General features: G+C 44.0%; 2 protein-coding genes across 2 annotated transcripts; both read right to left on the reverse strand.

Moving 5' to 3' along the window:
• Positions 1 to 15,286: 15,286 nt before the first annotated feature.
• YEATS4 (YEATS domain containing 4) lies at positions 15,287 to 17,600 on the reverse strand. Its single transcript, XM_065743284.1, has 7 exons — positions 17,422 to 17,600; positions 17,187 to 17,306; positions 17,047 to 17,113; positions 16,876 to 16,970; positions 16,584 to 16,676; positions 16,415 to 16,502; positions 15,287 to 15,882 (listed from the first exon to the last, which is right to left on the reverse strand). Exons 1-7 carry the CDS (start codon positions 17,470 to 17,472, stop codon positions 15,713 to 15,715), a joined length of 684 nt encoding a protein of 227 aa, XP_065599356.1. The 5' UTR covers positions 17,473 to 17,600; the 3' UTR covers positions 15,287 to 15,712.
• A 104-nt stretch (positions 17,601 to 17,704) lies between these two features.
• On the reverse strand, positions 17,705 to 20,808 carry LYZ (lysozyme). The gene is made up of 4 exons (XM_065743285.1): positions 20,628 to 20,808; positions 19,243 to 19,404; positions 17,950 to 18,028; positions 17,705 to 17,868 (listed from the first exon to the last, which is right to left on the reverse strand). Exons 1-4 carry the CDS (start codon positions 20,761 to 20,763, stop codon positions 17,802 to 17,804), a joined length of 444 nt encoding a protein of 147 aa, XP_065599357.1. The 5' UTR covers positions 20,764 to 20,808; the 3' UTR covers positions 17,705 to 17,801.
• Between the last annotated feature and the right edge of the window lie 1,731 nt (positions 20,809 to 22,539).

The raw sequence follows: 22,539 nt of genomic DNA on the forward strand, positions 1-22,539 counted from the left end.
ATCTTCAGGTTAGCAACTCTTTATTTAAAAACTAGGAGGCCATAGAAATATTTTGAAGTCTTTGGAGAAGGTAGATTGAACCACATCAGTTACACAGTAGCTCATGTTTCCAGCAGCTCTCATTTCACTGTCCCAGTGCCCTTCATTGTTGGTTCATAGACCGGTGTCATTCCAGTTCCAAGATCCTGACAAGAAATGATCAACTATGGAATTTGTACTTAGTAGATTATTGCTCTTGCCTGTAGCCTATGTTAATTTAAGACTATTCAGTTTGGTAATCAAGAGAGCAACCCAATGACGTGCAAAATTTTAACAGATTTTTTTCCTTAATAAAGTTCCTCCTTACTCATCTTGTCTTCTTAATGCCTTGGTCTGACAAAGAAGGAACTCTGAGGGAATGGAATGCCAGATCATGTTTTTGGAGTGTCCTTTCATGTGTTTAGAAATTTGTGGCAGTAAACTTGTTAAGAGTATGAAGAGAAGAGTTTGTTCCTCACAACTACTTTGGAATCTATCCCATTTCATGTCTTCTGTAGTGGGAAGCCCTTTCAAATCAGCATGAGTTGTGTATCCTTCAGCACTCACACCAAAACCTTGAAGTATATTTGGAGATGGATACCCACAAATTGAAATATAAGAGACTAAACAGTTTCTCCTAAAAATAAAATTATAGCAACAGCCTCATGACAAATCACAGAACTTCAGTCATTGTATTTTGTGAGGAAGAAGGCCTTTGATATTGCTGTAGGCATCATCTAACTCAGCTGTAGGTAAGGGCTCTTACATAATAGTACCTTTCAGGGTTTGTGACTCAGCAGCAAAAGCATGTTCCTGGCTGAAATGTAGTACAGAAACTCACTCTCTTTCTCTGTTGTAAGATGCCACCTAGGAGTGTAATTTTATTCTATCAGTTTCAAAATCCAATTGACACTATCAAAAACTTATTTAAAATTTAAAAAATTAAAAAATTAAAAAAAATAAATGTCTATAGCAAACATTTCAGGAGCTGGAAAACAGATTTACAAAGAGAGAGCACGGGACTTATTGTGCTGGCTGAACAGAGTAACACTGGTCACATTCTGCCTCTCCTCATGTGTGGCATGCTAAGTAGAATGACCCTTTGTGTGTCAAATCAAGAAGTTGTTGTTTTCACAATCAAACAAAGCCCTTATGTCCAGTAAGGGCCATATAGCAGCCACTTATGGCCTGATCTGCTCTTCTTCAGAAAAAAACAAACATCCTCATTGGGTAAATTTATATATTTTTTTTCCCAGAGGTAGAATTTTGAGCCAATAATTTAAACCAATGGATATTTTCATCATTAGTTAAGTTGTCAACATTTTGGTTAAAAATGAAAAAAAAAATGAAATCCAGTGATAAGTAAAGACGTTTTGTATCTGGACAGTTTAATTCACATAATGAATCCTCTCCTGGAATGACTGCAGGAATCTGACAAAGCTTCTGTACTTATTCTTGTGACACTCAGGGAAGAGTGGAGCAGGAATTACACAGATCACTGTTGGTATTGCAATTTGTTTTTCCTTGGGTGTGTACACTGGCTTCATCTTGTACACATATACCTCTGTAAGGGATTAATGAGCTCTAGTTAATATGCTGTGATGGAGATGATGACTATCAATGTGAGCACTGATCTATAGAATTTCACAGATAGAATCACAGAATCATTAAGGTTGGAAAAGACCACTAAGTCCAACTATCAACCCAGCACCATCATGCCCACTAAACAATGTTCCTCAGTGCCACGTTTGCCCTTTTCTTCAGCACGTCCAGGGACAGTGACTCCACCACCTCCCTGGGCAGTCTGTTCCACCGCCTCACCACTCCATCTGAGAAGAAATTTTTCCTAATATCCAAACTGAACTTCCCCTGACCCAACAGGAGGCCATTCATCTCATCCTATTGCTGTTAACTGGAAGAAGAGGCTAATCCCTACCTTGGCGCAATCTCCTTTCAGATCATTGTGTTGAGTAATCTGGTCTCCCCTGAGCCTTCTTTCTCCAGAGCAAACAATCCCAGATACTACAGTGAGATGTGAAAGCATAATTTTAAACTTAGGTGTTTTCTCTGACCTTATTTTAGGCTAAGCTTACTGGCTGAGATTTTATGTATTTTACTCCTTCAGATGCTGGATACTTAGTCCCTTGCCCATTTGAACACCATAAGTCTTAAATACATTATTACTGCGAGTGAAGCTGTCTTTTGGGCCTCTCAAGTTCTACAGATTCAGTTTGCTTCACAAGTGAGTGTTCTGCTTAACCAAATTGAACTGTTTTCATTTTCCCCAACAAAGGCTGCCACATGCAGCTCCTGTAATTTCTTGCTGGCTGCCTCCCAGGAGCAGCACCAATGTGCTGACTGCAGAATGTGTGCACGGCTGTTTCCAACTAGCCCACGATAACTGAGTGAGATGTAAATCTAATTCAAGCAAAAAACATACACTATGTTGCAATAACATTCTAGATCAGATTTTGTTGGATGAAAGCAAGAAAATTCCATGTGAAGATTGCTGCCATATCCTTCATTCACCCTCTGGTGAGGTTCAGGACCTCAGAGCTGTGCACATTTAACTGAGAAGTTTGTACAAAACAGTGTTTGGAGAGCATCAACACAATGCCCGATTTTTAAAAATTAGGCAACTTGTGCAACTGCAAATTGACTCCCTTGTGAACACAAAGTAGAGGGAATTAACTACATGTTATCATGCTCAGTTTTTGTAGTTTGGAAACCCTTCCTCTGTCAGGACACAGAATGGATGCCTCTCACAGGAAAAGGCAGCTGGTTATTTTAAATCTCTACATGCAGCAAGTGCCCTTTGCCTTATTTATTTATTCATACAATGAGTAACTAGTTCGGTATTCTTAGAGCATTTATCATTGTATTAGTTGATATGTCATTAGCATTAGTGGGATTATTTCTGCATTTTGTCTTCCAGAGGAAGAGTCATAGCTGCATGTTACTTACAGGAGAGCGTGGGTTGGGTGTGCAGGGGTCTTTGTGCCACGTGGCACTGGTCATTAAAAGATCATGCTCTTTGGTCGAGTTAGTGGTTCTTAATCCAGGTTTCCCACGTGGTATGTGGTGGAGACACATGGAGGAATGGGATCACACAGGATCTAATCAAGAAGCTGGCTAAACCTCTCTCTGTGAGGGGCCAGTGACATTGTGTGACTACGGGCACAGCACTTGGACTTAGTGCCAAGGAATCTTGGAATATAGTTCTCTGTTGCATCCCATGAGTAGGTATCATGGCTGCTGCTGGAGAATTGGCAGAGGGACTGTGCACGTTTGCCTTAGCTGCTACAGTGGGAATTTGGGATATCTGGCGTAGGACCACATTGCAAATACATGATGAGGATGAAGACAAATTTTGCCAACTCCACTATCAGGGAGGTGTTTAGATGCAGAGCAAGATGGTAAGCACAGCTGCAACATTTACAGTGTCTCTCTTGATACCCTCAAAAGTAAAGCTGAGTTGCAAAGAGCTGCATGGTCTACTATGAGTTCACTTCAGCACATTAGGTGCTTATGGATACTCCTTTATACAAGATATGAATTTGAGGGGTAGGAGAAAACTTCCTTTTCCTACAGTTAGGTAATTAGAAACCCCAAAACTCAATCCTTATGCTACCTGGGTTTGGTTCCATCTTCTATCTGTGGAAATATAAATTTCTACTTTCCTTCACCTGTGGGGTGCTATAACCGTCATACAGTTATTTCTGCTTCCTTAAACTTACTCACTCACGTTCAGTTGTGACTGACTGTGCATAGGAGCAGGATTGGGCTGCTGGGAACTACGTACTGACGTAGTCACCGAAATGAGAATTCATGGAATGTAAGCATCTCACAGCTGGAAAGCAACTGGATGAGGGTTTAAGGATAATAAATGTTCACTTGCAGTATCAGAGACCACTTACTGATGTAGTCTTGTCTGAGGTCAAACAAGCAGATCAGTGACAGAGAGCTGGGCCGAGGCTTTGGCGCATGGACAAGTACGTCAGACCATGGAAAAATCAACATGTTTTTTTGTAGATAGAAAAAGCTTTGTCATTATGAAGTCTTTTGACAAAATGAACAAACTGATAAACCAGGCTGATAAAGTGATTTCTAAAGAGCTTTTGGCACAATTCCACGCCAGTGCTGCTGAGGAAAGTTAGCAGTCCTGGGTTCAGAGGGAGGGCTGTCTTGTGAATCGGTAACTAGCCGAAAGAGAAGGGTTAATGGGAAGCAATAAATAGCCATTTTTTACACTGCGGGAAAGTTACAATCAGACTCCCACGGGGATTCATGCTGGGACCTGCACTGGTTGGCGTGTTCAAAATGGTCTTGGAAGGAGAGCGAGTGAGGAAGCAGCACAGTTTGCTGCTGATGCAAAATCCCATACAGCAGAGGAACATAAAGCTGACAGCAAGGAGCTGTGGAGGGATTCCATCCTGCTGAGCCTGAGCGTGAAACTAGAGGCTGAAATTCAGTCTCAGTAAATGTAAAGGGATGTATCTGGGCAAAGCCAATCTTAATTACGAGTGCATCGTTCCACAAGTGCTGTTACTGCAGAGGAAGGAGTTCTTAACTATGTTTGTAAGTGGTTCTTTGGAAGCTTCATTGCCAGCTCCAAGTAAAAAATTATCAGGAATTATTTGAAAGGGAAGACTGAATGGAGCAAAAAGCATTGTGATATCTCTGTGGGGATCAGTGGTACCGCTGCAGCTAGGAAACTGCATAAACTTGGTTTTCCCATGTCAGGAAGAAGGTGAATACATTGTAGTCAGCGGTTTCTGTTTAACATATGATTACCAGCTCTTGGACTTTTTAGACTGAAAAAGACAGTGCTGGAGTGACAGAGGGAAAGGGGTTGAACTGTAGAAAAAGATGGGTTGTGGGGAGAAGGTAGGGAGCTGTCATAAACTTCTAGCGAGTGGTAACAGGGAAAACAACAGACAACTGGTTTAGAGCAACCAACAGCGTCTTTTTCAGATGCTCTAGAATTAGACTATAGATCTTCACTCCCAGAACATAAAGGCTGAAACTATCACTGCTTTAAAGAAAGGATTGAACTCAAAGGTGCTGTTGGCAGCTGGCAAATGGAACAAGGTGAGGGAAATACTGCTAATGTATGGCGTTGTGGGTTTTTTTGTAATTTTTCACTATGAAGGAAGTCAAGTATTGGAAGAAGTTGCCCAGAGTCGTGCAGCCGCTCTCCTGGCAGATATTCCATGCTTGGCTGGACGTGGTCCTGAGCAGTCTGCCCTGCTGCCCAGCCCTGCTTTGAGCAGCTGTGTGTACACGACTCCATACAATATGATCAGGGATAGAAGAAGAATATTTTTGGTCTAGGTTAACTGATCCATGTTAAGTGTAAGAACACAGCGGGGTCAAGGCACTCTGGTGTATCGTTAGTTAGACATAGAGATGAGGGAAGAGCATAGCATGTGCTGCCATGGCACATAATGCAATTGTGCAACTACACCTTTTCCACATTGATCAAGAAGGCCTGCAAAAAGATGCTCTTCATCTTCACTTCCCTAACTATGGTCAGTGCTTCTTGGTATTTGTGTTAAGATTTTCGGGTGATAAGACAGTCCTGTGCTCTTTGTGACTGTTTATGTTCAGCAACTGGCATGCATGGCATGAACAAACAATTCATACTACAAAAATACTCCAAACTGCCCATCGCTGCTTTCCCCTCTAATAAGAACTTTTCTAAGATGCAGACCAGGCTACAGCTCTGCACAAACAGTGCTTATGGAAGAAGCTGAGTCCTATAGTTTTAAAGAACAAATGCATTTTAATTTTTATTCAGGCCTGCCTGCAATTAAGTTGAAGGCTTTGCATGTCTGCTAGTCTATATGTGGGTAGAAAGGCAGTGAGGTTAAGGTAATAGGCTTAAAATGTATTCTCAGAAAACATTTAAAACCACAGTAGGGTGTGATTGTATGCAAATAAGTATTTTTGCAATAGCAGATTAAGCATCTTATGGAATTTGTATGGAAAGCTGCATGCTTGTACATGATGCAAAGTATGATTAAGCACTGCTGTGTGGAGTTTTTGCCTTTGGTTAAAAAAAAATTAAAGCAGATTTAAATTAATCATTGGTTTTCTCAGTCTTTACACAGCATAAGCTGTAAGTTATGAATGGTGATTTTTAGAGAGAAAACGTTAAAAATAACACTTTTTCTTTCTTCCTGGGGTCTGCATCCTGAGGTGGTTGCTAGTCCAGGAAAAGCATTGTACTTGCAGAAGTTCTCTGCCATAGGATGGCAACACAGAGGATCTGCAACAGAGAGAAGAGAAAACTGGTGAACTGATGTCTTCCGAGCACAGCCATTCTGGTGTGCATTTTGCCATCAGCTTACAAAATTACAGAATGTCTTACAGAGTGGTTTTACAGGACCCCCCAGAGCACCTTTCTGATGCTTTTCATGAATGGATGGATTAATCTTTCTAGGTTATGGATCTGCTGTTTGCTTTTTTTTTTTCCACACAGAGACTGTTAAAATGTCTGAGATGCAGCAAAATCAGATCTAATTGTGTTTGTTTCCATCCTGTATTTTTCCTGTCTAGGTGGAACAGATATATACATTTGCTTGAGTTAATCTTGATGTAAATATTGAAGTAACTTGGCCCCACACTGCCATTGTGCAGTTTCCCTGAGGTGGATATATTACTTAATGCAAGAAATAAAAGTTTATCTGAAGAAGTCACATTGTCAAGTTGAAAACCAGTGAAACGCACTCTCCTTCTGCCCTCCCAAATGGCTCTGCCTGCTCAGCATTAAATGTGCAGAGGGAACCCAAGCTCACTCTGGCAGGGTTGTTCTCCTTTCCTGACTCTTCATCATAATTTGTTAGTGAAAGCAGTGGTCAGAGAAAGTGCAAGATCAACAGTTTTGAGCAGTGGTGCTCCAGGCTTTGCTCTCCTTCATCCCACGTACTCTAAAAGCACAACTTGAATTGAGTGGAGAGCTGAACATTGGGACTGAGAGAGACAAAAAGAAGTCATAGAACTGTGGAGGATCCCACTGGGCCTTCTGCTGAACAGTCCCACCCTGCTCAATGGAGAGCTCCATTTCTGAAAACTCACCAGACTGCTGATCAGAGCCTGATGTCCTCAGAGAAGAAAAATATCAATGTCAGCTTTATTATTTATCCCCACTGTATAAGGAGTAGGCTCCTTCAAGAAATAAAGAACCTTTGAGGCAATGTGGGCAGAAACTGCTTTTTGAGGGCAATGGGCCATCCAAGGTGAGCAATTACTCCAGCCCCTGAAAAAATAACTTCAAAATCAGAGCCAAGACAGCCAGCAAAGGATAACGTTGAGTGTGTTCCCTCAGAAGAGGTGCAGAACAGGAATGGATGAAGTATGGCAAAGCAGAATTATTGGTAATAGGGTGTAAAGGTCTTGAGCAGTGCCTCATTTACATCTAACACATTATTTTTCACCTTTAGAACTGCCAAAATTTGCACACAAAGTTGGTATAAGCAAACTGCATAACTGCCAAAAACAAGGGAAATTAAAGTAGACTTGTTAACTTAATGGTATTTTAAGTAATAATTATTTTAGCAGAAATAATTATATTTCCCTTCAATTACTTATAACAACATAGATTTTAAGCCAAATCGGGGATGGGATCAAAATGTATTCCACCATCATTCTCTCACAAAGAAAAGTGTGTGCAGAAGAGCCTGGAGGATGTAGACCATGGAATTCTTGTCAGGATGGCCTAGCTCAGGTGGGACCCCCCTAACCACTATAGGGAGATGCTTGGTCCTTCTGCTTGTTCATCCACACCACCTCGTAGCACGAGGAGAGAAGGATGACAGAACAGCTTTTGCTTTAACAAAGCATGAAAAAAAATGACTTGCTTTTATATTCAAGAGCCCTAAAGAAATAGATCTTTTAGCTGAAGTGAAAAAAGTTCATGAGCCTTTGACTCTTGGGGAAATTCATCTCACTGTTAAGAATGCGTGAGCTCCCTGTGGCAGAAGAACTGGGCTGGTAACTGTGGCCTACAGTGATCTGTGGTGGTTTTTCCCTTCTCTGTCATACCATCATCCCTCCCCGAGCTGGCTCAAAGAGTTGCTCGTGTCAGCACTCAGGGCAGGCAGCATATCCTCATCTTATTTAAGATCCACTTGTCAGTGCAAACCTCTGTGCGTCCGTGTGAAGTCTTTGGATTTTTTTTGTTCTACATTCAGAATTGGTTGGTGCAGGATTACTTTGTCAAAGTAATGAAGTGAGGTGCTTAGAGCTTCTGTTCTGACATTTTCTTCCCAAGTCGATTTGCTTCTGATCCTAACAACTGCATGTCTTCCCCCATCTCCCCAGCTCAAAGCCAATTTGGTACAAATGGGAGATTGTCAGAGAATTTGGGCTGAAGTCTTGCTTCCTTTTTTAAAACCAGATGAACAATCTTCATTCCAGAGACTTCCAGGAATACTGCATTTTAAAAAGAAACCTACTTTATTAAGTAGTGAAACCCATAGCACAGCAGTCACTCACTTCACTTACCCACTCCAAGAAGGCTGAGCTAGAATCATAGAATTGTTTGAGTTGGAAGGGACCTTTTAAATTCATCTGGTCCAACTCCCCTGCAATGAACAGGGACACCCACAGCTACATCAGATTACTCAGAGCCTTATTCAGACTGACCTTAAATAGCTCTTGGGATGGGGTATCCACCACCTCTCTGGGCAACCTGTTCCAGTGCCTCATCACCCTTATTGTAAAAAAAATTCTTTATATCCCATCTAAATCTCCTTTCTTTTACTTTGAAACCATTTCCCCTTGTCCTGTCACAACAGACCCTGTTGAAGAGTTTGTCCCCTTCTTTCTTACAGTTTTTTTTTAGATTCTGAAAGGCTCCCTAGGGCTTTCTCTTGCCAAGGCTGAGCAGCCCCAGCTTCCTTATAGTGTGTTGCCCCAAAAGGATTTGAACTGCACTAAATGCTTCATCAGACCAAAGTGAGTGAAGGTGATAATCTTTGAGCTGAAGGACACCGCTCACAGTTCTAGTACAGTTCTGCAGTTTTATTACACCACCCATCCTATACTGGCCATTTAGATTGCAGTCTCCAGGCCTAGAACCATGCCTGCACACTTTGCATGTGCACTATGCAGTATTCTCAGGCTGCTATACAAATAATATTATAGCAGCAGAAAGGAAAATCGTTCCCAGTGGAGCAATCCACAACTGAGTGAACCTTTCAGATATTATGGAACAAAGCCAGCATTACTTCAAAAACTTTTTTTTTTTTAAAGACAGTCAGTCAAATGTCTAAATTAAAATCCCACTCAATTGCTTTGATCTTATCAGATGCAATATCTGTATGTTCATTTAATAAGGCTCTCATGCATTTTATCTTTATGCTTAATTTGAATATGAGAAGCAAACACATTTTATATAGTTGTTATTCTCCAATTACTACAAAAGCTTCTCAGAATCTTTGATCATGAGAATGTTATTTCAAATCCAGTTCTACTCCACAATTACTAAATCTCTTCACTGAAGTTAGCTTGGACGCAATTCTGGCCCAACAGGAGTGAGCTGCAGGCAGTCCTTGGGAAGACAAACGACTGTGGGATAGCAAAGAGATCACAGTGCACCAAGTAACAGTTGATTTATTTGCTGGTGGTATTTTTTAAGGCAGAAATTCCAACCAAAGCTGTAATGATAGTGAGTTAGTGTCTAACACAGTGGTATAATGATGATTTACCATTAGATACAGATTACAGAAAGTTGCTATTGCTGAAAAAAAAAACCAAAAACATCTAGATTGGTGAATTTTGTTTTAGTATCAGAACCATGTCAGTAGAAGTTCAGCCTCGGGGTTTGGGTTTGTTTGGGCCTTTTTTGCACAGGGTGACACAGGTTTAATGTCTGTCAACCAAGCACAGTGCACTGCTTATGTAACAAGTGTTAGGTGACTATGAAGGGTATTCGGATTTGTTGCACAAACCATCTCAGAATTCAGGTAAAGCTGAAGCTAGAGGACTATAGTGCCAGGTAAAACTCTTAACAGCAGCAACAAAACCAAGTTCTTTTTGTCTTACAGATCATTGCTTTTTTACTGTTTGTCAAGAGTGATAAAGGAGCTGTTGCACAGAACAGAGGAGGGAGGAGGAACTTGGAAAGGGCAGCTCTTTGGGCAAATGTACAGAATACACTACTAGAAAATGCAGAGTCCATTTGAGGGCATACAGCAGCAGTGGCTGGGTGGCAAATGGGAAAAAATATTTCTTTAAACTCATGCATAGGTGGCTACCAGGCTCCTGAGAGCTTGAGTTTAATCCCTGAAAAGGAATGCTGTAAAGTCTGCCTACTGTGACACGTAAAACATTACTGAAGAGGCCTTTCAACTGAAAACGTGGTGTCTCCATTTATTGACTCATTACCTCCAAACACCAGAGGTCTGACTGAAACCCACCCCTTTCACAAGTCGAAAGTCAGATTGCCTTAGTGAAGTACGCAGCATTGCCAGCTCCAAATGCACAGGCAGAATGCCGTGAGCATTCAGTACCACATAGGATCAGATTAGACTATAAACAAACTTTAATTAAGTTTCACTTTTTAGACAATGAAATCATGAAAGGTTTTAACTGCTTCTCCATTTAAAAAATGCACACACTGTGTCAGTGTGTTTCGAGAATGTAACACAGACTCATACGAAGTAATTTAATCATCTTTACAGTAATGGCTTTGTTCATGCCTTTTATCCTTGATGAAACAAAACCAAAAAAACAGCACTGGAAAGAATTCATAGCCTTAGAAATATATCTTCTCTATCCTCAGCAAATGCACAAGTACTAGAATTCCTTGCTTGTTTGTTAATAAAAAGTAAGCAAAACTTGAAATGCAGTTTAATTAATACAGCGAGATCACATTAGCTGTTTGAGATTACAAACAGATCCTTGACTGCAAAATACCATAGAATGAGTCTAGCAGGAAGCAGGACAAGCAGACAGAGCAGGGATGAGATATTCAGAGCAACAAGTGCTGTCCCAGGAGCAGACATACTGCCTGAGGCCCTGCAGTCAGCTGTGTACCAGAGTTGTTTTGCACTGTGTTGACATTGCCCACAGCACATCTGTCAACGACTCAATGACTGGATGGAGATTAGTGACAAGTGTTGTGCCCCAGGAGTAAGCACTGGGACCAATGGGACATCTTCGTCAATGATATTGACAGTGGGAATCAAGTGCACTCTCAGCACATTTGTGAGTAACACCAAGCTGTGTGGTGCAGTCAACACACCCAAGGGACAGGATACCATCCAGACAGACCCAGACAGGCTCCAGCAACAGGCTCAGGAGAGCCTCATGAGGTTCAACAAATCCAAGTGCAAGGTTTGTCATCTGGGTCGTAGTAACCCCCCATCAGTACAAAGCTGGGGAATGTAAGGATGAATGCTGAAACGGACCCGGAGGTATGGTAACTGGACATGTGCCAGCAATGTGCCCTTGCAGCTCAGAAACTCAGCCTTATCTCAGGCTGCATCAAAAGAATCACGGCCAGCAGGGCAAGGGAGGTGATCCTGCCCCTTTCCTGTGCACTGGTGAGACCTCGTCTGGAGTACTGAGTTCAGATGCAGAGTCCTCAGTACTGAAGAGACATGGACTTGTTGGAGTATGTCCAAAGGAGGGACATAAAAATGATCCAAGGAATACAACTCCTATCTCACAAGGACAGGCTGAGAGTGCTAGGGCTGTTCAGCTTGGGGAAGAGAAAGCTCCAGAGAGAGCTGATAGGGGCCTGTCAGTATCTAAAGGAGGACTGTAAGAAGGAAGGGGATAGACTTCAGCAGGCTTCCTTGCACTAGGACAAGGGAAAATGGTTTCAAAGTAACAGAGGGGGGAATTAGATTGGATATAAGGAAGAAGTTTTTTACAGTAAGGATGGTGAGGCACTGGAACAGGTTGCCCAGAGAGGTGGTGGATGCCCCATCCCTGGACACATTCAAAGGTCAGGCTGAATGAGGCTCTGAGCAACCTGATTTAGCTGTGAGTGTCCCTGTTCATTGCAGAGAGTTTGGTGTAGGTGAGCTTTAAAGGTCCCTTCCAATTCAAAAGTTTCTATGATTCTGTGGTCCTTCAGTGATCAGAGCAACGGCAGTCTTCATGTAACACTGCCTCCTGGCTGGTGACACATTCACTGAGGCTCTAATCCTCTTCTAAGGATATCCACCCAGTAGAATAGTGCAGTGTCAATGCCCAAATCACTAACATTTGGTTTCTTTTTGTTCCCTGTCCAGTTCTAGAGATCTCTTGTAGATCTGACTCCGAGCTATGGTGAATAGCAGTGACAGAGAACTTTAAAATAAAATTACCTGGGTTATTGTTTTAATAAGCATAGGCATGAAAAAGAGTAAGAAAAGAGTAAGAAAAAAAAAAGTTGAGATTTGCTAAGCGTTGCAGAGCTAGGCACTGAAGAATGTATTGATCGCTTCAGGAGGAAGTACTGACAAAGCAGTCACCAGTGGATCAGATTAAAATTATTTCTGTCCCGGGGACAGAATTCCCCACAAGCGTCAGAATAAAAAGTGCCAGCCACTCATTTAGCATATGAGCACCCTAGAAAGTAGAGTAATCACCAGGGAGGAAGAGGGCAAATACTACATATTCCAATGCTAATGAGTTCTTTTGGTAGCTTAATCTCTCGGCTTTCAAGAGGGTTTTCCTCTGAAAGTTGTTCAGGTGCACAGGCAAGAGTGTTCCACCTGAAAATCACATGATTTCACGTTTTACCTTTTACTAGTTTAAAGTGGAAATACTACGAATGTAATCAAATCAAATCCCAATTCGTTAGAACAAGATGCACATATAACAAGAATTTCTGATCAGTTTCATAAGCTGCAAGATTGAAACCGGTCATCTCTACAGAAAGCAGGACATGCTGTTTAATCAAATGAGATCAGCCTGAGCCCTCTCAGACCTGCCAGAATCCCGGTAATTAAAAGGCCGGCGGGGCACGAGAGCACTTTGCACAGAGCTGCCACCTGGTGTTTGGAAGACAGCCTGGAATGCTTTTACATCCATATTCCAATTAAAAGCAAACATACCCGTGATGTATTCAATGTGAATTGGCTTAAATGAGTCGTCAGCAGAAGTACCTTTCGGTGTGAGCTATTACCAGCATCTGTCTAGAAAGGGAAGGAACAGGGTGACAGTGTTCCTTCCAGTCTCATCTCTAGTAACTGCAAGAGTAAATCTGAACTGGGTGCACACATGGCCTCTGCCAGGCAGCAGCATTTGGGAGAGGAACGTCCCAGGCACAGCCCTGTATGGGCTGTATGGCAAACCTATAGGTGAAAGAAGGAGGTAAGTTATAGGAGATACTTTAAAAATAAACCAAAGGAATAGGGATTGGAAAGTATCAGGTATTTCTTCAATATCTCCAAAAATACTAGGCATTTACCAGGGGGTAAGCAGTCAGGATTTCAAAGGAGCGTAAGGACTATTCATACACTAGGATTATTTTCTTCCTTTAGTGTTAACTGGGGAAATGACTACTGTATAATCTTTACAGGAGAGAAAAAAAAGTACCAAAAAGTAGAAAAGTCAGAGAAAAAAAAACACACCACAAACAAAAATGACATCCCTGGCCCAGCATGTTGATGGCTACCAACAGTGGAGCCAGAACCACTGCATCTGCAAAGCTGCCTCCTAAAGCTGGTTAAAGGATGTTACTAGAAACGGCTTCAAGAGGTACATTCCTTTCCTTCCCAGTCCATTCAGCCCACAGGATGTACGGGATGTACACACAGATGTCCCACACAGGATGTACAGATCTGTTTTGTTAGTCAGAGCTCCTACAGAACATATCTGATATTCCATTTGAGTTACTCTGCAATAATATTATTTAAACTCGCAAATATAAAGATAATGTCTCATACAACTGTGATTTCCACTCCTATTCTTGTTCCAGTGTGCACAAATGGATCCTAAAAGCAGGTTCATTCAGGAAATAGAGTAAATCTGCAAGAAGCCAAGAGAATAAACTCAAAAGAACTCAGTTCATAATAGCCCAAGTACATGTTTGTTCCCCCAAAGTCTGCTACTTATGATAGTAAGCGACAGGAATGCAGCCCCAGAGGCTTTTGTCAGCCCAGATATGGTACTACTTGCACTATAAGCTTCAGAAATTAACTCAGTCTTGCTTAATAGCTATGAATCATAGTAATTTTACAGTTCTAATAAAAATAAATGAATAAGCCAAACATTAAAATACAGACAGCTTTGTTAAGGATCCTTTGATAGCAAAAGCTAGGCTGCCAGTTCCTCTACTTGTCAAAGTCAGTTCTAGCCCCAGAACATACCCTCTAACAAAAAGCAGGTGAGAATAAAGTATGTCCTCTGTACCCAAGCAAAGAAAACCTGTCTTTCATTTAAGTTTTTAGTAAGTATACTCAAAGTGCTCTGGAGCCAATGTATCTATACTTACCTACAATGCTTGGAGAATAATGCAAGAAAATTGCCTGTGGCTGATAAAAAGCTGTTCCTTGGCATCAGCAGCAATGGCACTCACAGTGCCAGAAAAATTGGCCTGCAGATCTCAGAGGGATCGGATGTGCTTGGGCACCACTAGTGCAAGCTGCCCCATCCTCTTCAATAAAGCATGCCCAATTTTAACAGCTGTATTTTTTAAATGAAGTCTCCGTACTGAGTTCATACTGTTACAACTATTTCAGTTCTGAACCTTTACCCTGCCATATTAAGTGCTAATTTAAGTTTCAAACCACTGCTTTGTTCTCAAAGCATTAGTAACATCATTTCTATAGAAGAAGGGGATGAGTTTTGAGGGGTTTTTTCCTCTCTGGCAGAGGTTACTCCAACGCAGAACCTCAAAGCAGTAGAGAAGATGCCTGAGCCTTTCAAAACCTGAGTTCTGCCATCTCTATTAGGCTACAAAAGAAGAGGGGGCTTTACAAGCAAAGATCACGTACTGATTTTTGATGGGGAAAGGCTAAGCACAGTGTGGTACAAGTATTAAATAGAACAACAAAAAGAGCAGGAATCACTCCCTGCATCCAAACTCAAACATAAAGGCACCAACTACACAAGTGAAAGCAGATGCAAGGCTAGAAATTCATATCTGTTGAAAAAGAAGTTATTACAAACACTGTTTTCCTGATTTCATGATTATTTTTTTTTTTGTTCTGCTGATAACAGACTTAAGCATCTTGAACACCGTTACATTTCAACCTCTGACTTAAATCAGGATGTGCTATTAACGGTGATACCTGAAGCCCAAACTGGATAGAGACAAAAAATATTTAAAAACCTGCGTGTTTTATTTTCAAATTCTAAAACTTTAAAGATGCAGTAGAAAAAGTAAAAAAAAAAAAAAAAAAACAACAAAACCAGTAAACAGTGGTGTTCCATAAACTAATGCAGGACACACTACAAAATGCTCCTACACCACTCAAATGTAGTCAAGACAAGTAGCAGTCTGGCCTCCGAGTCTCTATGATCCCATCTCCTTGAAATAAACCAGTACATACCCATAGATTTTACTTATAAAATGAAGATACATTCATTCCTTTTTTCTCCCATTTATAAAAAGTCAGCTGCCACACACTTCAGTCATTTGCGAATGAAATTCATACAGTCTCCGTTACAGAACTGGAGAGAACACATACAACTCCACAACCGAAGTCCCTTCATTCTCAGTGTAGGCTCTTTATCAAGTCATCACTCATCACATATCTTTAGACTGATCATCTTCTTCAAGTTTTCTGATTTCACTCTTTAAACAGTTGATAGTTTCACGACTTGCTTTTAACCTTTCCTTAAGCTCAGCAATTTCAAAACTGGTTTTCTTTTTGGCAGCTTCCAGCTTTTCCCTGGTTTTTACTTCTAGATCTGCAACTGTGATGACAACGAAGAAAAAGAAGTATGAATTATTTTCAATAATTTCCACTTTTCTTTGCATACATAACAGTAATTTGGAAAGCACGTGTCCTTAAAAAATAAATAACAATTACTTTTAGTCTTACAGACTCAACAACAGTTAAAAATGGTAAGTGGAAGAAAAATGGTTAAAGAAGAAAAGTTTGTTTGACGACCACGTTCCGTTCATCAGTTCTGTGGCTGAAACAGTGCAATTCACAGTATCATTTGCCAGAGAGCAAAACAAAAAGTACAACAACAAAACCCCAAGAATTAAAGATTAGCTAAACTAGGCATCAATCATACCATCACTGCTAATACCAAGCTATTCAAAATTCACATTTTTCTTTTAAAAGTTCTCTGAGAAACGTTAATAACTGTAAACATTAATGCTAATTTAGTGCCAAAACATCACTTTGTAGCAGCAACTAAACCCAGTGTATGATCACACCCTACAGAAAACATCAGCAGTAAGCAGCAGTTAGTGAACACATTCTCATCTTGCACTTACACTCTGTTTCGTGCTTATAAGCACCAAGTGTCAGCTGACGGGACGTCGTTAACAGTTGCTGCATCATGGCAGTAGGATCTTGAAATATCTAAGGAAGGACAAAAACACAGAGCATCACTAGTACTTTTCTAAATAAAGCGAGGCTCAGTTTATATTAAAATCTTCATACCATTTCATCATAGAATTCAGAAACTACAGTTTTCTTTCCGAGGATCGCATTGGTGTCCGACTGAAAAAGCTTCAGCAGGTGATACAGGGTTACCTACATACAAAGACAGAGTTTCAACAACTGTAGGGAAATACCAATTACAGAAAGCACAGAAACCAGCAGGCACGGGCACCCACTGAAGGAAACAGAGCATGTTTCCTGGAACGTGAGCTCCATCAGCTCTATGAGCTGCATGGCTGGCGTGACCGTGGCCGTGACACGAAGCATGCCAGCTCTGGACCACCATACTTACAGGTCGCTCGTTCGGGTCAATGAAGAATATCTTGATGATGATCTCAAACTCGCCCCAGCCCGTTTCGGTGATCTCGTAGGGTGGCTTGGTAACGACTGCAGTGGGAAACAGATGTGAGGGCGCCGAGCTGAGCGGGCACAAGCAGAGCAGATGCCCTGCCGCGACACCCACCTCGCAGAGGGTTCCCGTAGCTCTCGTGCAGCTTGAATTGGATTTTTTTCACGTAGGCGGACATGTCCTAGGAGAGAAGCTCTCCGAGTCCCACGCGCGCACCCGCTTGCAGAGCGGGTCCGCCGCGCTCGGGGCCCTACCTCGTTCCTGTAGGGCTTCACGTAAACCGTCCACTGATGCGTGTGCCCGTCCTCCTCTCTCTTCTTCCCGAAGTACCGCGCCACGTTCCCGTACACGATCGGCTTCACGATGGTGACGCCCTTAGACGGCACAGAAGAGAAGAGAAGCGGCAGGCGGCCGGAAGCGCGCCGGTAAGCGCCCCGAGCCGGGCAGCCCCGCGCCCGCCCCGCCCCATCCGTCCGCTTTTCGCCGCACCTTCACCCTGCCGCCGGAGTCAGGCCCGAACTCAGCCATTCTCTTGAACATATTGCACCGGAGGGGGCGGCGCCCGCAGCCGCGCCGCGCTCAGCACCCGCCCCGGCCCGGCCCGGCCCGGCCCCAGCGCAGCGCAGCGCTCCGCAGCGCTCAGCCCCGCGGCTCCGGCGCCCGCACCGCGTCACGGGGGCGGGGCGGTGCCGTCACGGAGCGCCCGTCCGCTCCCGCCCGCCCCTCGGCCCGCCCCGCCCCGGCGGCGGAAAGACGCGCGGAGCGACAGGAAGGCGTGTTGCAGGCGTTTTAATGAGCGATGCGTTTCAAAGCGCCGAGCGGATAGCGTCGCGCTGCAGCGTGCGGCAGCGAAGCGGCGGGGCGGCTCGTCACAGCCGGCAGCCTCTGATCCACGCGTGGACGTCGGTGCCCTTGCAGCGGTTGCGCCACGCGACCCTGGGCGGAGGGGGATGGACGCATTGAGTGACGGCGCGGCCGTCGGATCTGCCCGGTTCCCCATCCCCCACCGGCACCTACCACGCGTTCATGCCGTTGCCGTCGCTGACGATCTTCTTCGCGCAGTTCACGGTCGCTGTTATGTCCGAGCTCAGCAGCGCTGAAGAGTGGAAGCGGGAAACACGTCATTCCTTTTCGTATTTATACTGCGCGGCCGCCCCGAGCTTCCACATATCCGCTCTATGGCCTGCGTGCTCCGGGGATCCTGCTTCGTCCCCGTCTACCGCGTCAATGCAGCCCTTGCTCCCCGTATCAGGGAACAAGGACCGAAGCCCTGTGGCGGTTTCTCTGTTCCTCTCTAAGGCTCAGACGACAACCAAAGAGTTTTCCTCCATCGGCTTCCAGCCATCAGAACGCAAGCAGAGTTTTAAGCCCAGTAACGCGGAATGATGCGGAATAATCCAGGCCGCAAGAGGAAGCTGTATTTCGTGCATTTGTCTTTGGAAGACGGAGTTAGAATGTAGCGTGAGGTTATTGGTGTGACTACAAACTAGTTTCTGCCTACCAAGTTAATCTGCAACCGAGCTGTTTCGCCCGTGGTAACTAACTGTACTGTTAGCTGGCTTTCTGGGCAGTTAACTGTCCACTCAGCTGTGCTCCTGTAAGACAAAAGGCTTATTGCCTGTTCTAAGCACCTATATTCAAAACCGAAATCCTAACTAAAAGGATGTGAGCAAGAAAGATTTCAGGCATTTCTGTTTTGCTTACTCTGTGTGAACACGGCTGTTTTCTGGTTGAACAAGGCATCACAAATTTCATGGCAGCATGAGCCCTGTGTTGTGTTGGACAAGTCTGCAGTTCCAGTACAGTTACCCTGACCTCTGCTGCTGTCCCATTTTCACTCTGCCTACTGATTATTTTCCCTCGAGTGTATTGGTCTTGGCTACCTTCACCTTAATCTAGCCTGGGGGGGAAACGGGGGGTTGTGAATCTGGTCACCTCCCCTTCACTAGTGGGATGTGACAGTTGGCAAGACTGGCATTAGGGACAATCTGAGGGTCAAGCTCTTACTACCTTCCAAGAAAATTTTCCAGAGGTTACAGTGTCACTGCAAATTAATAAATGGCTTCTCTGAAACCTCTTTTCTCTAGAAACATCAGGATGGGTTGACAGGGGGACACGGTTCCTGCTGTTAAGAACCTTTTTCTTACGTGTGTGCGGCTACAGTGCAGATCTCCTTTTTGAAAACGAGGAGGGCGAGATTGAATTTTGTTCTGCCTTGTTCGAAAGATAAGAGTTGTGACCAACCTTTGCAAATAGATCATGAGGAGGCATCCCGTCACACCGTTTGTTGCCTTGAGAAACTGAGCTCACCTGAGCATGGGATGTTGCACAGGTTCCTGGAGCCCGGGGTCCTGCCGTCGTTGCACCACCAGCGGCTGTTGATCTGTAGAACCCCGTAGTCGGTGCTCCCATCGGAGTTACGGTTTGTGGCCTGGGAGTTGAAGTTGCTCTCGAATTTTGCGGCGCACACCCCTGTGTCAAAGTTCCGTTCAAAAGGGGGGGGGAAAAAATAGCCACAAAGATTATTATTTTAAGTCTGTATCTGATTTATTTATGAACACACATCAGCCCGTCTCTTACTTAAAAGATGTCTGTGTCCAGAGTGTGCCTTTTTTTTTTCCACCCAGCCAGCATGAAAGACACATGCAACATGTCTTAACTTCAAAACTCCTTAGAAAACCCAGTGCAGTATTTCTGCTCTTAAATTCCAGCGTGCATTTGTGCACTGCTCTCTACATACAGACACAAATCTCAGGGTGCTGGAAGGCAGGCTGCGCTCTGCAGTGCAGCTCCTACCACTCTTGGAAGCTTTGGGCAGCCCCAGCAGGTCTCACAGGTGGTGCTTTCGACAAGCAGCGTGGATGCATCCAAACAGGGCTTCCTCATGTTGCTCCTGCTGCCAGGCACACTCTGTGGATGTTCTTTCTGTATCAACACCTGCTCACCTTAATGAGGTTTGTTTCAGCTGCGTGTATTTTATGTGGCTTATGATGGCCTTGTTTTGTCCTATTTACGTGCTGCTGTGTCAGGGCAGCAGGAAGAAGGAGGGATGGGAACAGGGATCTGTGTTTCAGCTGTGAACATGACATGGATCACTCTCCAAATCTGGGAACAGAATGCATGCATGCTTCCCTCCAAAGGAAACTGGTTTAACGATAATCTGTTGTCAGTCCCCACCAGAGGAGAGAAGCCTTCAAGTGTCCCCCCACTCCTTGGCTCCAGGATCCCCTCTGTCTCAGCCCCCTTTCTTTCAGGCTGACCTTACCACATCAGCGCACTCAGTGTCTCTCCCCCACTACTCCTTGTAGCAATCCCCACCAGACCAGCCTGACACCAGTGGCTCTGCCCAGCACGGCTCCACACTCTGCTTCTGCTTGCTCCACAGTGGAAGGAACTGAAGCAAGTAAAACCAGAGCACTTAGGATCTGAGCAGGTAGGATGGGACAGGCTGCTTCTGGGAAACCTTCCTGATGACAGCATCTCTGTTCAGCTGAGGAAGAATGATAGAGGAAGGAGTGGTAAAGGGAAAAGCTGTAGAAAATACCTGCAGACTGTGCCAGCAGAGATGGAGTAACCTGATGGCTTCTTAATACCTGAATTCCAGCATCACGCAGACATGCTCACTTTACAGAAGCTTTTTAAATGAAAATTCCCACCCCGGGTGCTTCATAGAAATCATGAGAGAACAGACTTACAGTTTCCCAGGCTGTATCCCCAATAATTATCGAGTCCATGACGCTTCATAGCTGCTGCCAGCTCACATCGTCCAAAGACTTTCCCCAGAGCAGCCAGGGGCAGGAAGCAAAGCACCAAGATTAGCAAAGACCTCATGTTGCCAGTGTTGGACACACAGCAGGACTGCAGGCTCTCTGGCACCCGCCTCTTCTTTTAACTTCCTCCCACCCCCTTTTGATTTCTCTGTTCCACACTTGTCAAAAACACCCTCTTGAGTATACAGAATTTTCCCAGCACTTAAAACATCACTCCAAACTTGCCAAATTGCTTATACAATGTGAGAAGTACCACGCTGGCTAAGCCACAGAGGAATTTTATTTATAGTCTGTTGCAATATCTGCAGTCCTGGTTTTACTGCACAGCCACTGCTCATCATCAATCTATCACTACTAGCAGCGTAATGAAAATAGCCATAGTAGATCAAAAAGTTTTAATTGGCAGAATTACTAAACCATTTCCTGACAATGCAAATTGGGCTCGTCTTCTCAAGTGCTGAAGTATGCAACGTTGTTTGTGTATCAGCAGTTGTGACTTGGTAGTGCTGTGCTATTACACAGTGTCTGAAGCAGTGCTGGGTTCATCAGGGCTCTGGGTGCAGGGGGCCGTGGTGCCAGTCACTGTCAGGTGAGGTGAGGCATCAAGCAGGGGTATTTGGGGAGGAAGAAGCACATGCAGAAGCACAACTTCAACATCCTTCATCTAGGATCTACCAAAATGAAAAAGCATGAAAAACTCTCTGCACTAGCCACCAGCACTTGTATATCGTTCCTGTTTTGGTAGAGAAACTAATAAGGAGAAGTTGCAGCTCAGAAGGCCGGTGGTATCCTCCATCAGAACAGAGGTGTTCACCAGGGACAAGAAGGGGATTGTACCTCTCAACTCTTCCATCTGAAGTACTGCATCCAGGCCTGGGGTCCCCAGTGCAGGAAAGATGTGGAGCTGTTGGAGAGGATCCAGAGGAGGGCCACAAGGATGATCGGAGGGCTGGAGCACCTCTCCTGTGAATACAGGCTCAGGGAGCAGGGGTTGTTCAGCCTAGAGAAGGGGAGGCTGTGAGGAGACCTCATTGCAGCCTTCCAGAGTTTAAAAAGGGGATCATAAAAAGGAGGGGAATCAATTTTTTACAAGAGTAGACAGTGATAGGACAAGGGGAATGGTTTTAAGCTCAAGGAGAGAAGGTTTAGATTGGATGTCAGGGGAAAGTTCTCCACAGGGAGAGATGAGGTGCTGACACACTGCCCAGAGAGGCTGCAGATGCTCTGTCCCTGGAGGTGTTTAAGGCCAGGTTGGATGGGGCCCTGGGCAACCTGGTCTAGTATCAGATCTGGAGGTCGGTGGCCCTGCCTGCAGCAGGGGGGGTTGGACCTTGATGATCCTTGGGGTCACTTCCAACCCAAGCCATTCTATGGTTCTGTGAAGTAGGTTTTACCACTAATCTGGAGCCCTGGTGTTCATCTCATACAAGATGTTTCCAGTGGGCATAAATAAGCCGAACTACTGAAAGCAGGTCTACTTCTCAGTGACATTCAAAGCTTATTCTTTTCTACCAGACTTTGAAATTGTTGTTTGCCGAGTTCATTTCAGCTGGCAAGAAGCAGTATGCCTGTGTATAGTTGTGTCCAATTGGAAGTGCTATGTTTGGGCAGCTTTGCATGGGGAACTGCAGACACTTCAGAAAGTGCACTGGAAAATTGACCCTAATGTTTATCAGTGTTTTCAGGAGGTCACCTTTTCACAGTGCCCTGCTTCAAAATGCAGCTCCAATAGAAAGCAGCAGCTCCTGTAGAGCCCCTAGACTCCATCTTCTACACCAATGATGCTGATTGCATTGTAGTTATCAGTTAGTTCAATTCAGTGGCTGTAAATTTCACT

This window comes from Cyrtonyx montezumae, unplaced genomic scaffold (assembly GCF_038088225.1).
Source record: "Cyrtonyx montezumae isolate F1298 unplaced genomic scaffold, pur_monq_1.0 scaffold_3, whole genome shotgun sequence".
Taxonomy (NCBI): Eukaryota; Metazoa; Chordata; class Aves; order Galliformes; family Odontophoridae; genus Cyrtonyx; species Cyrtonyx montezumae.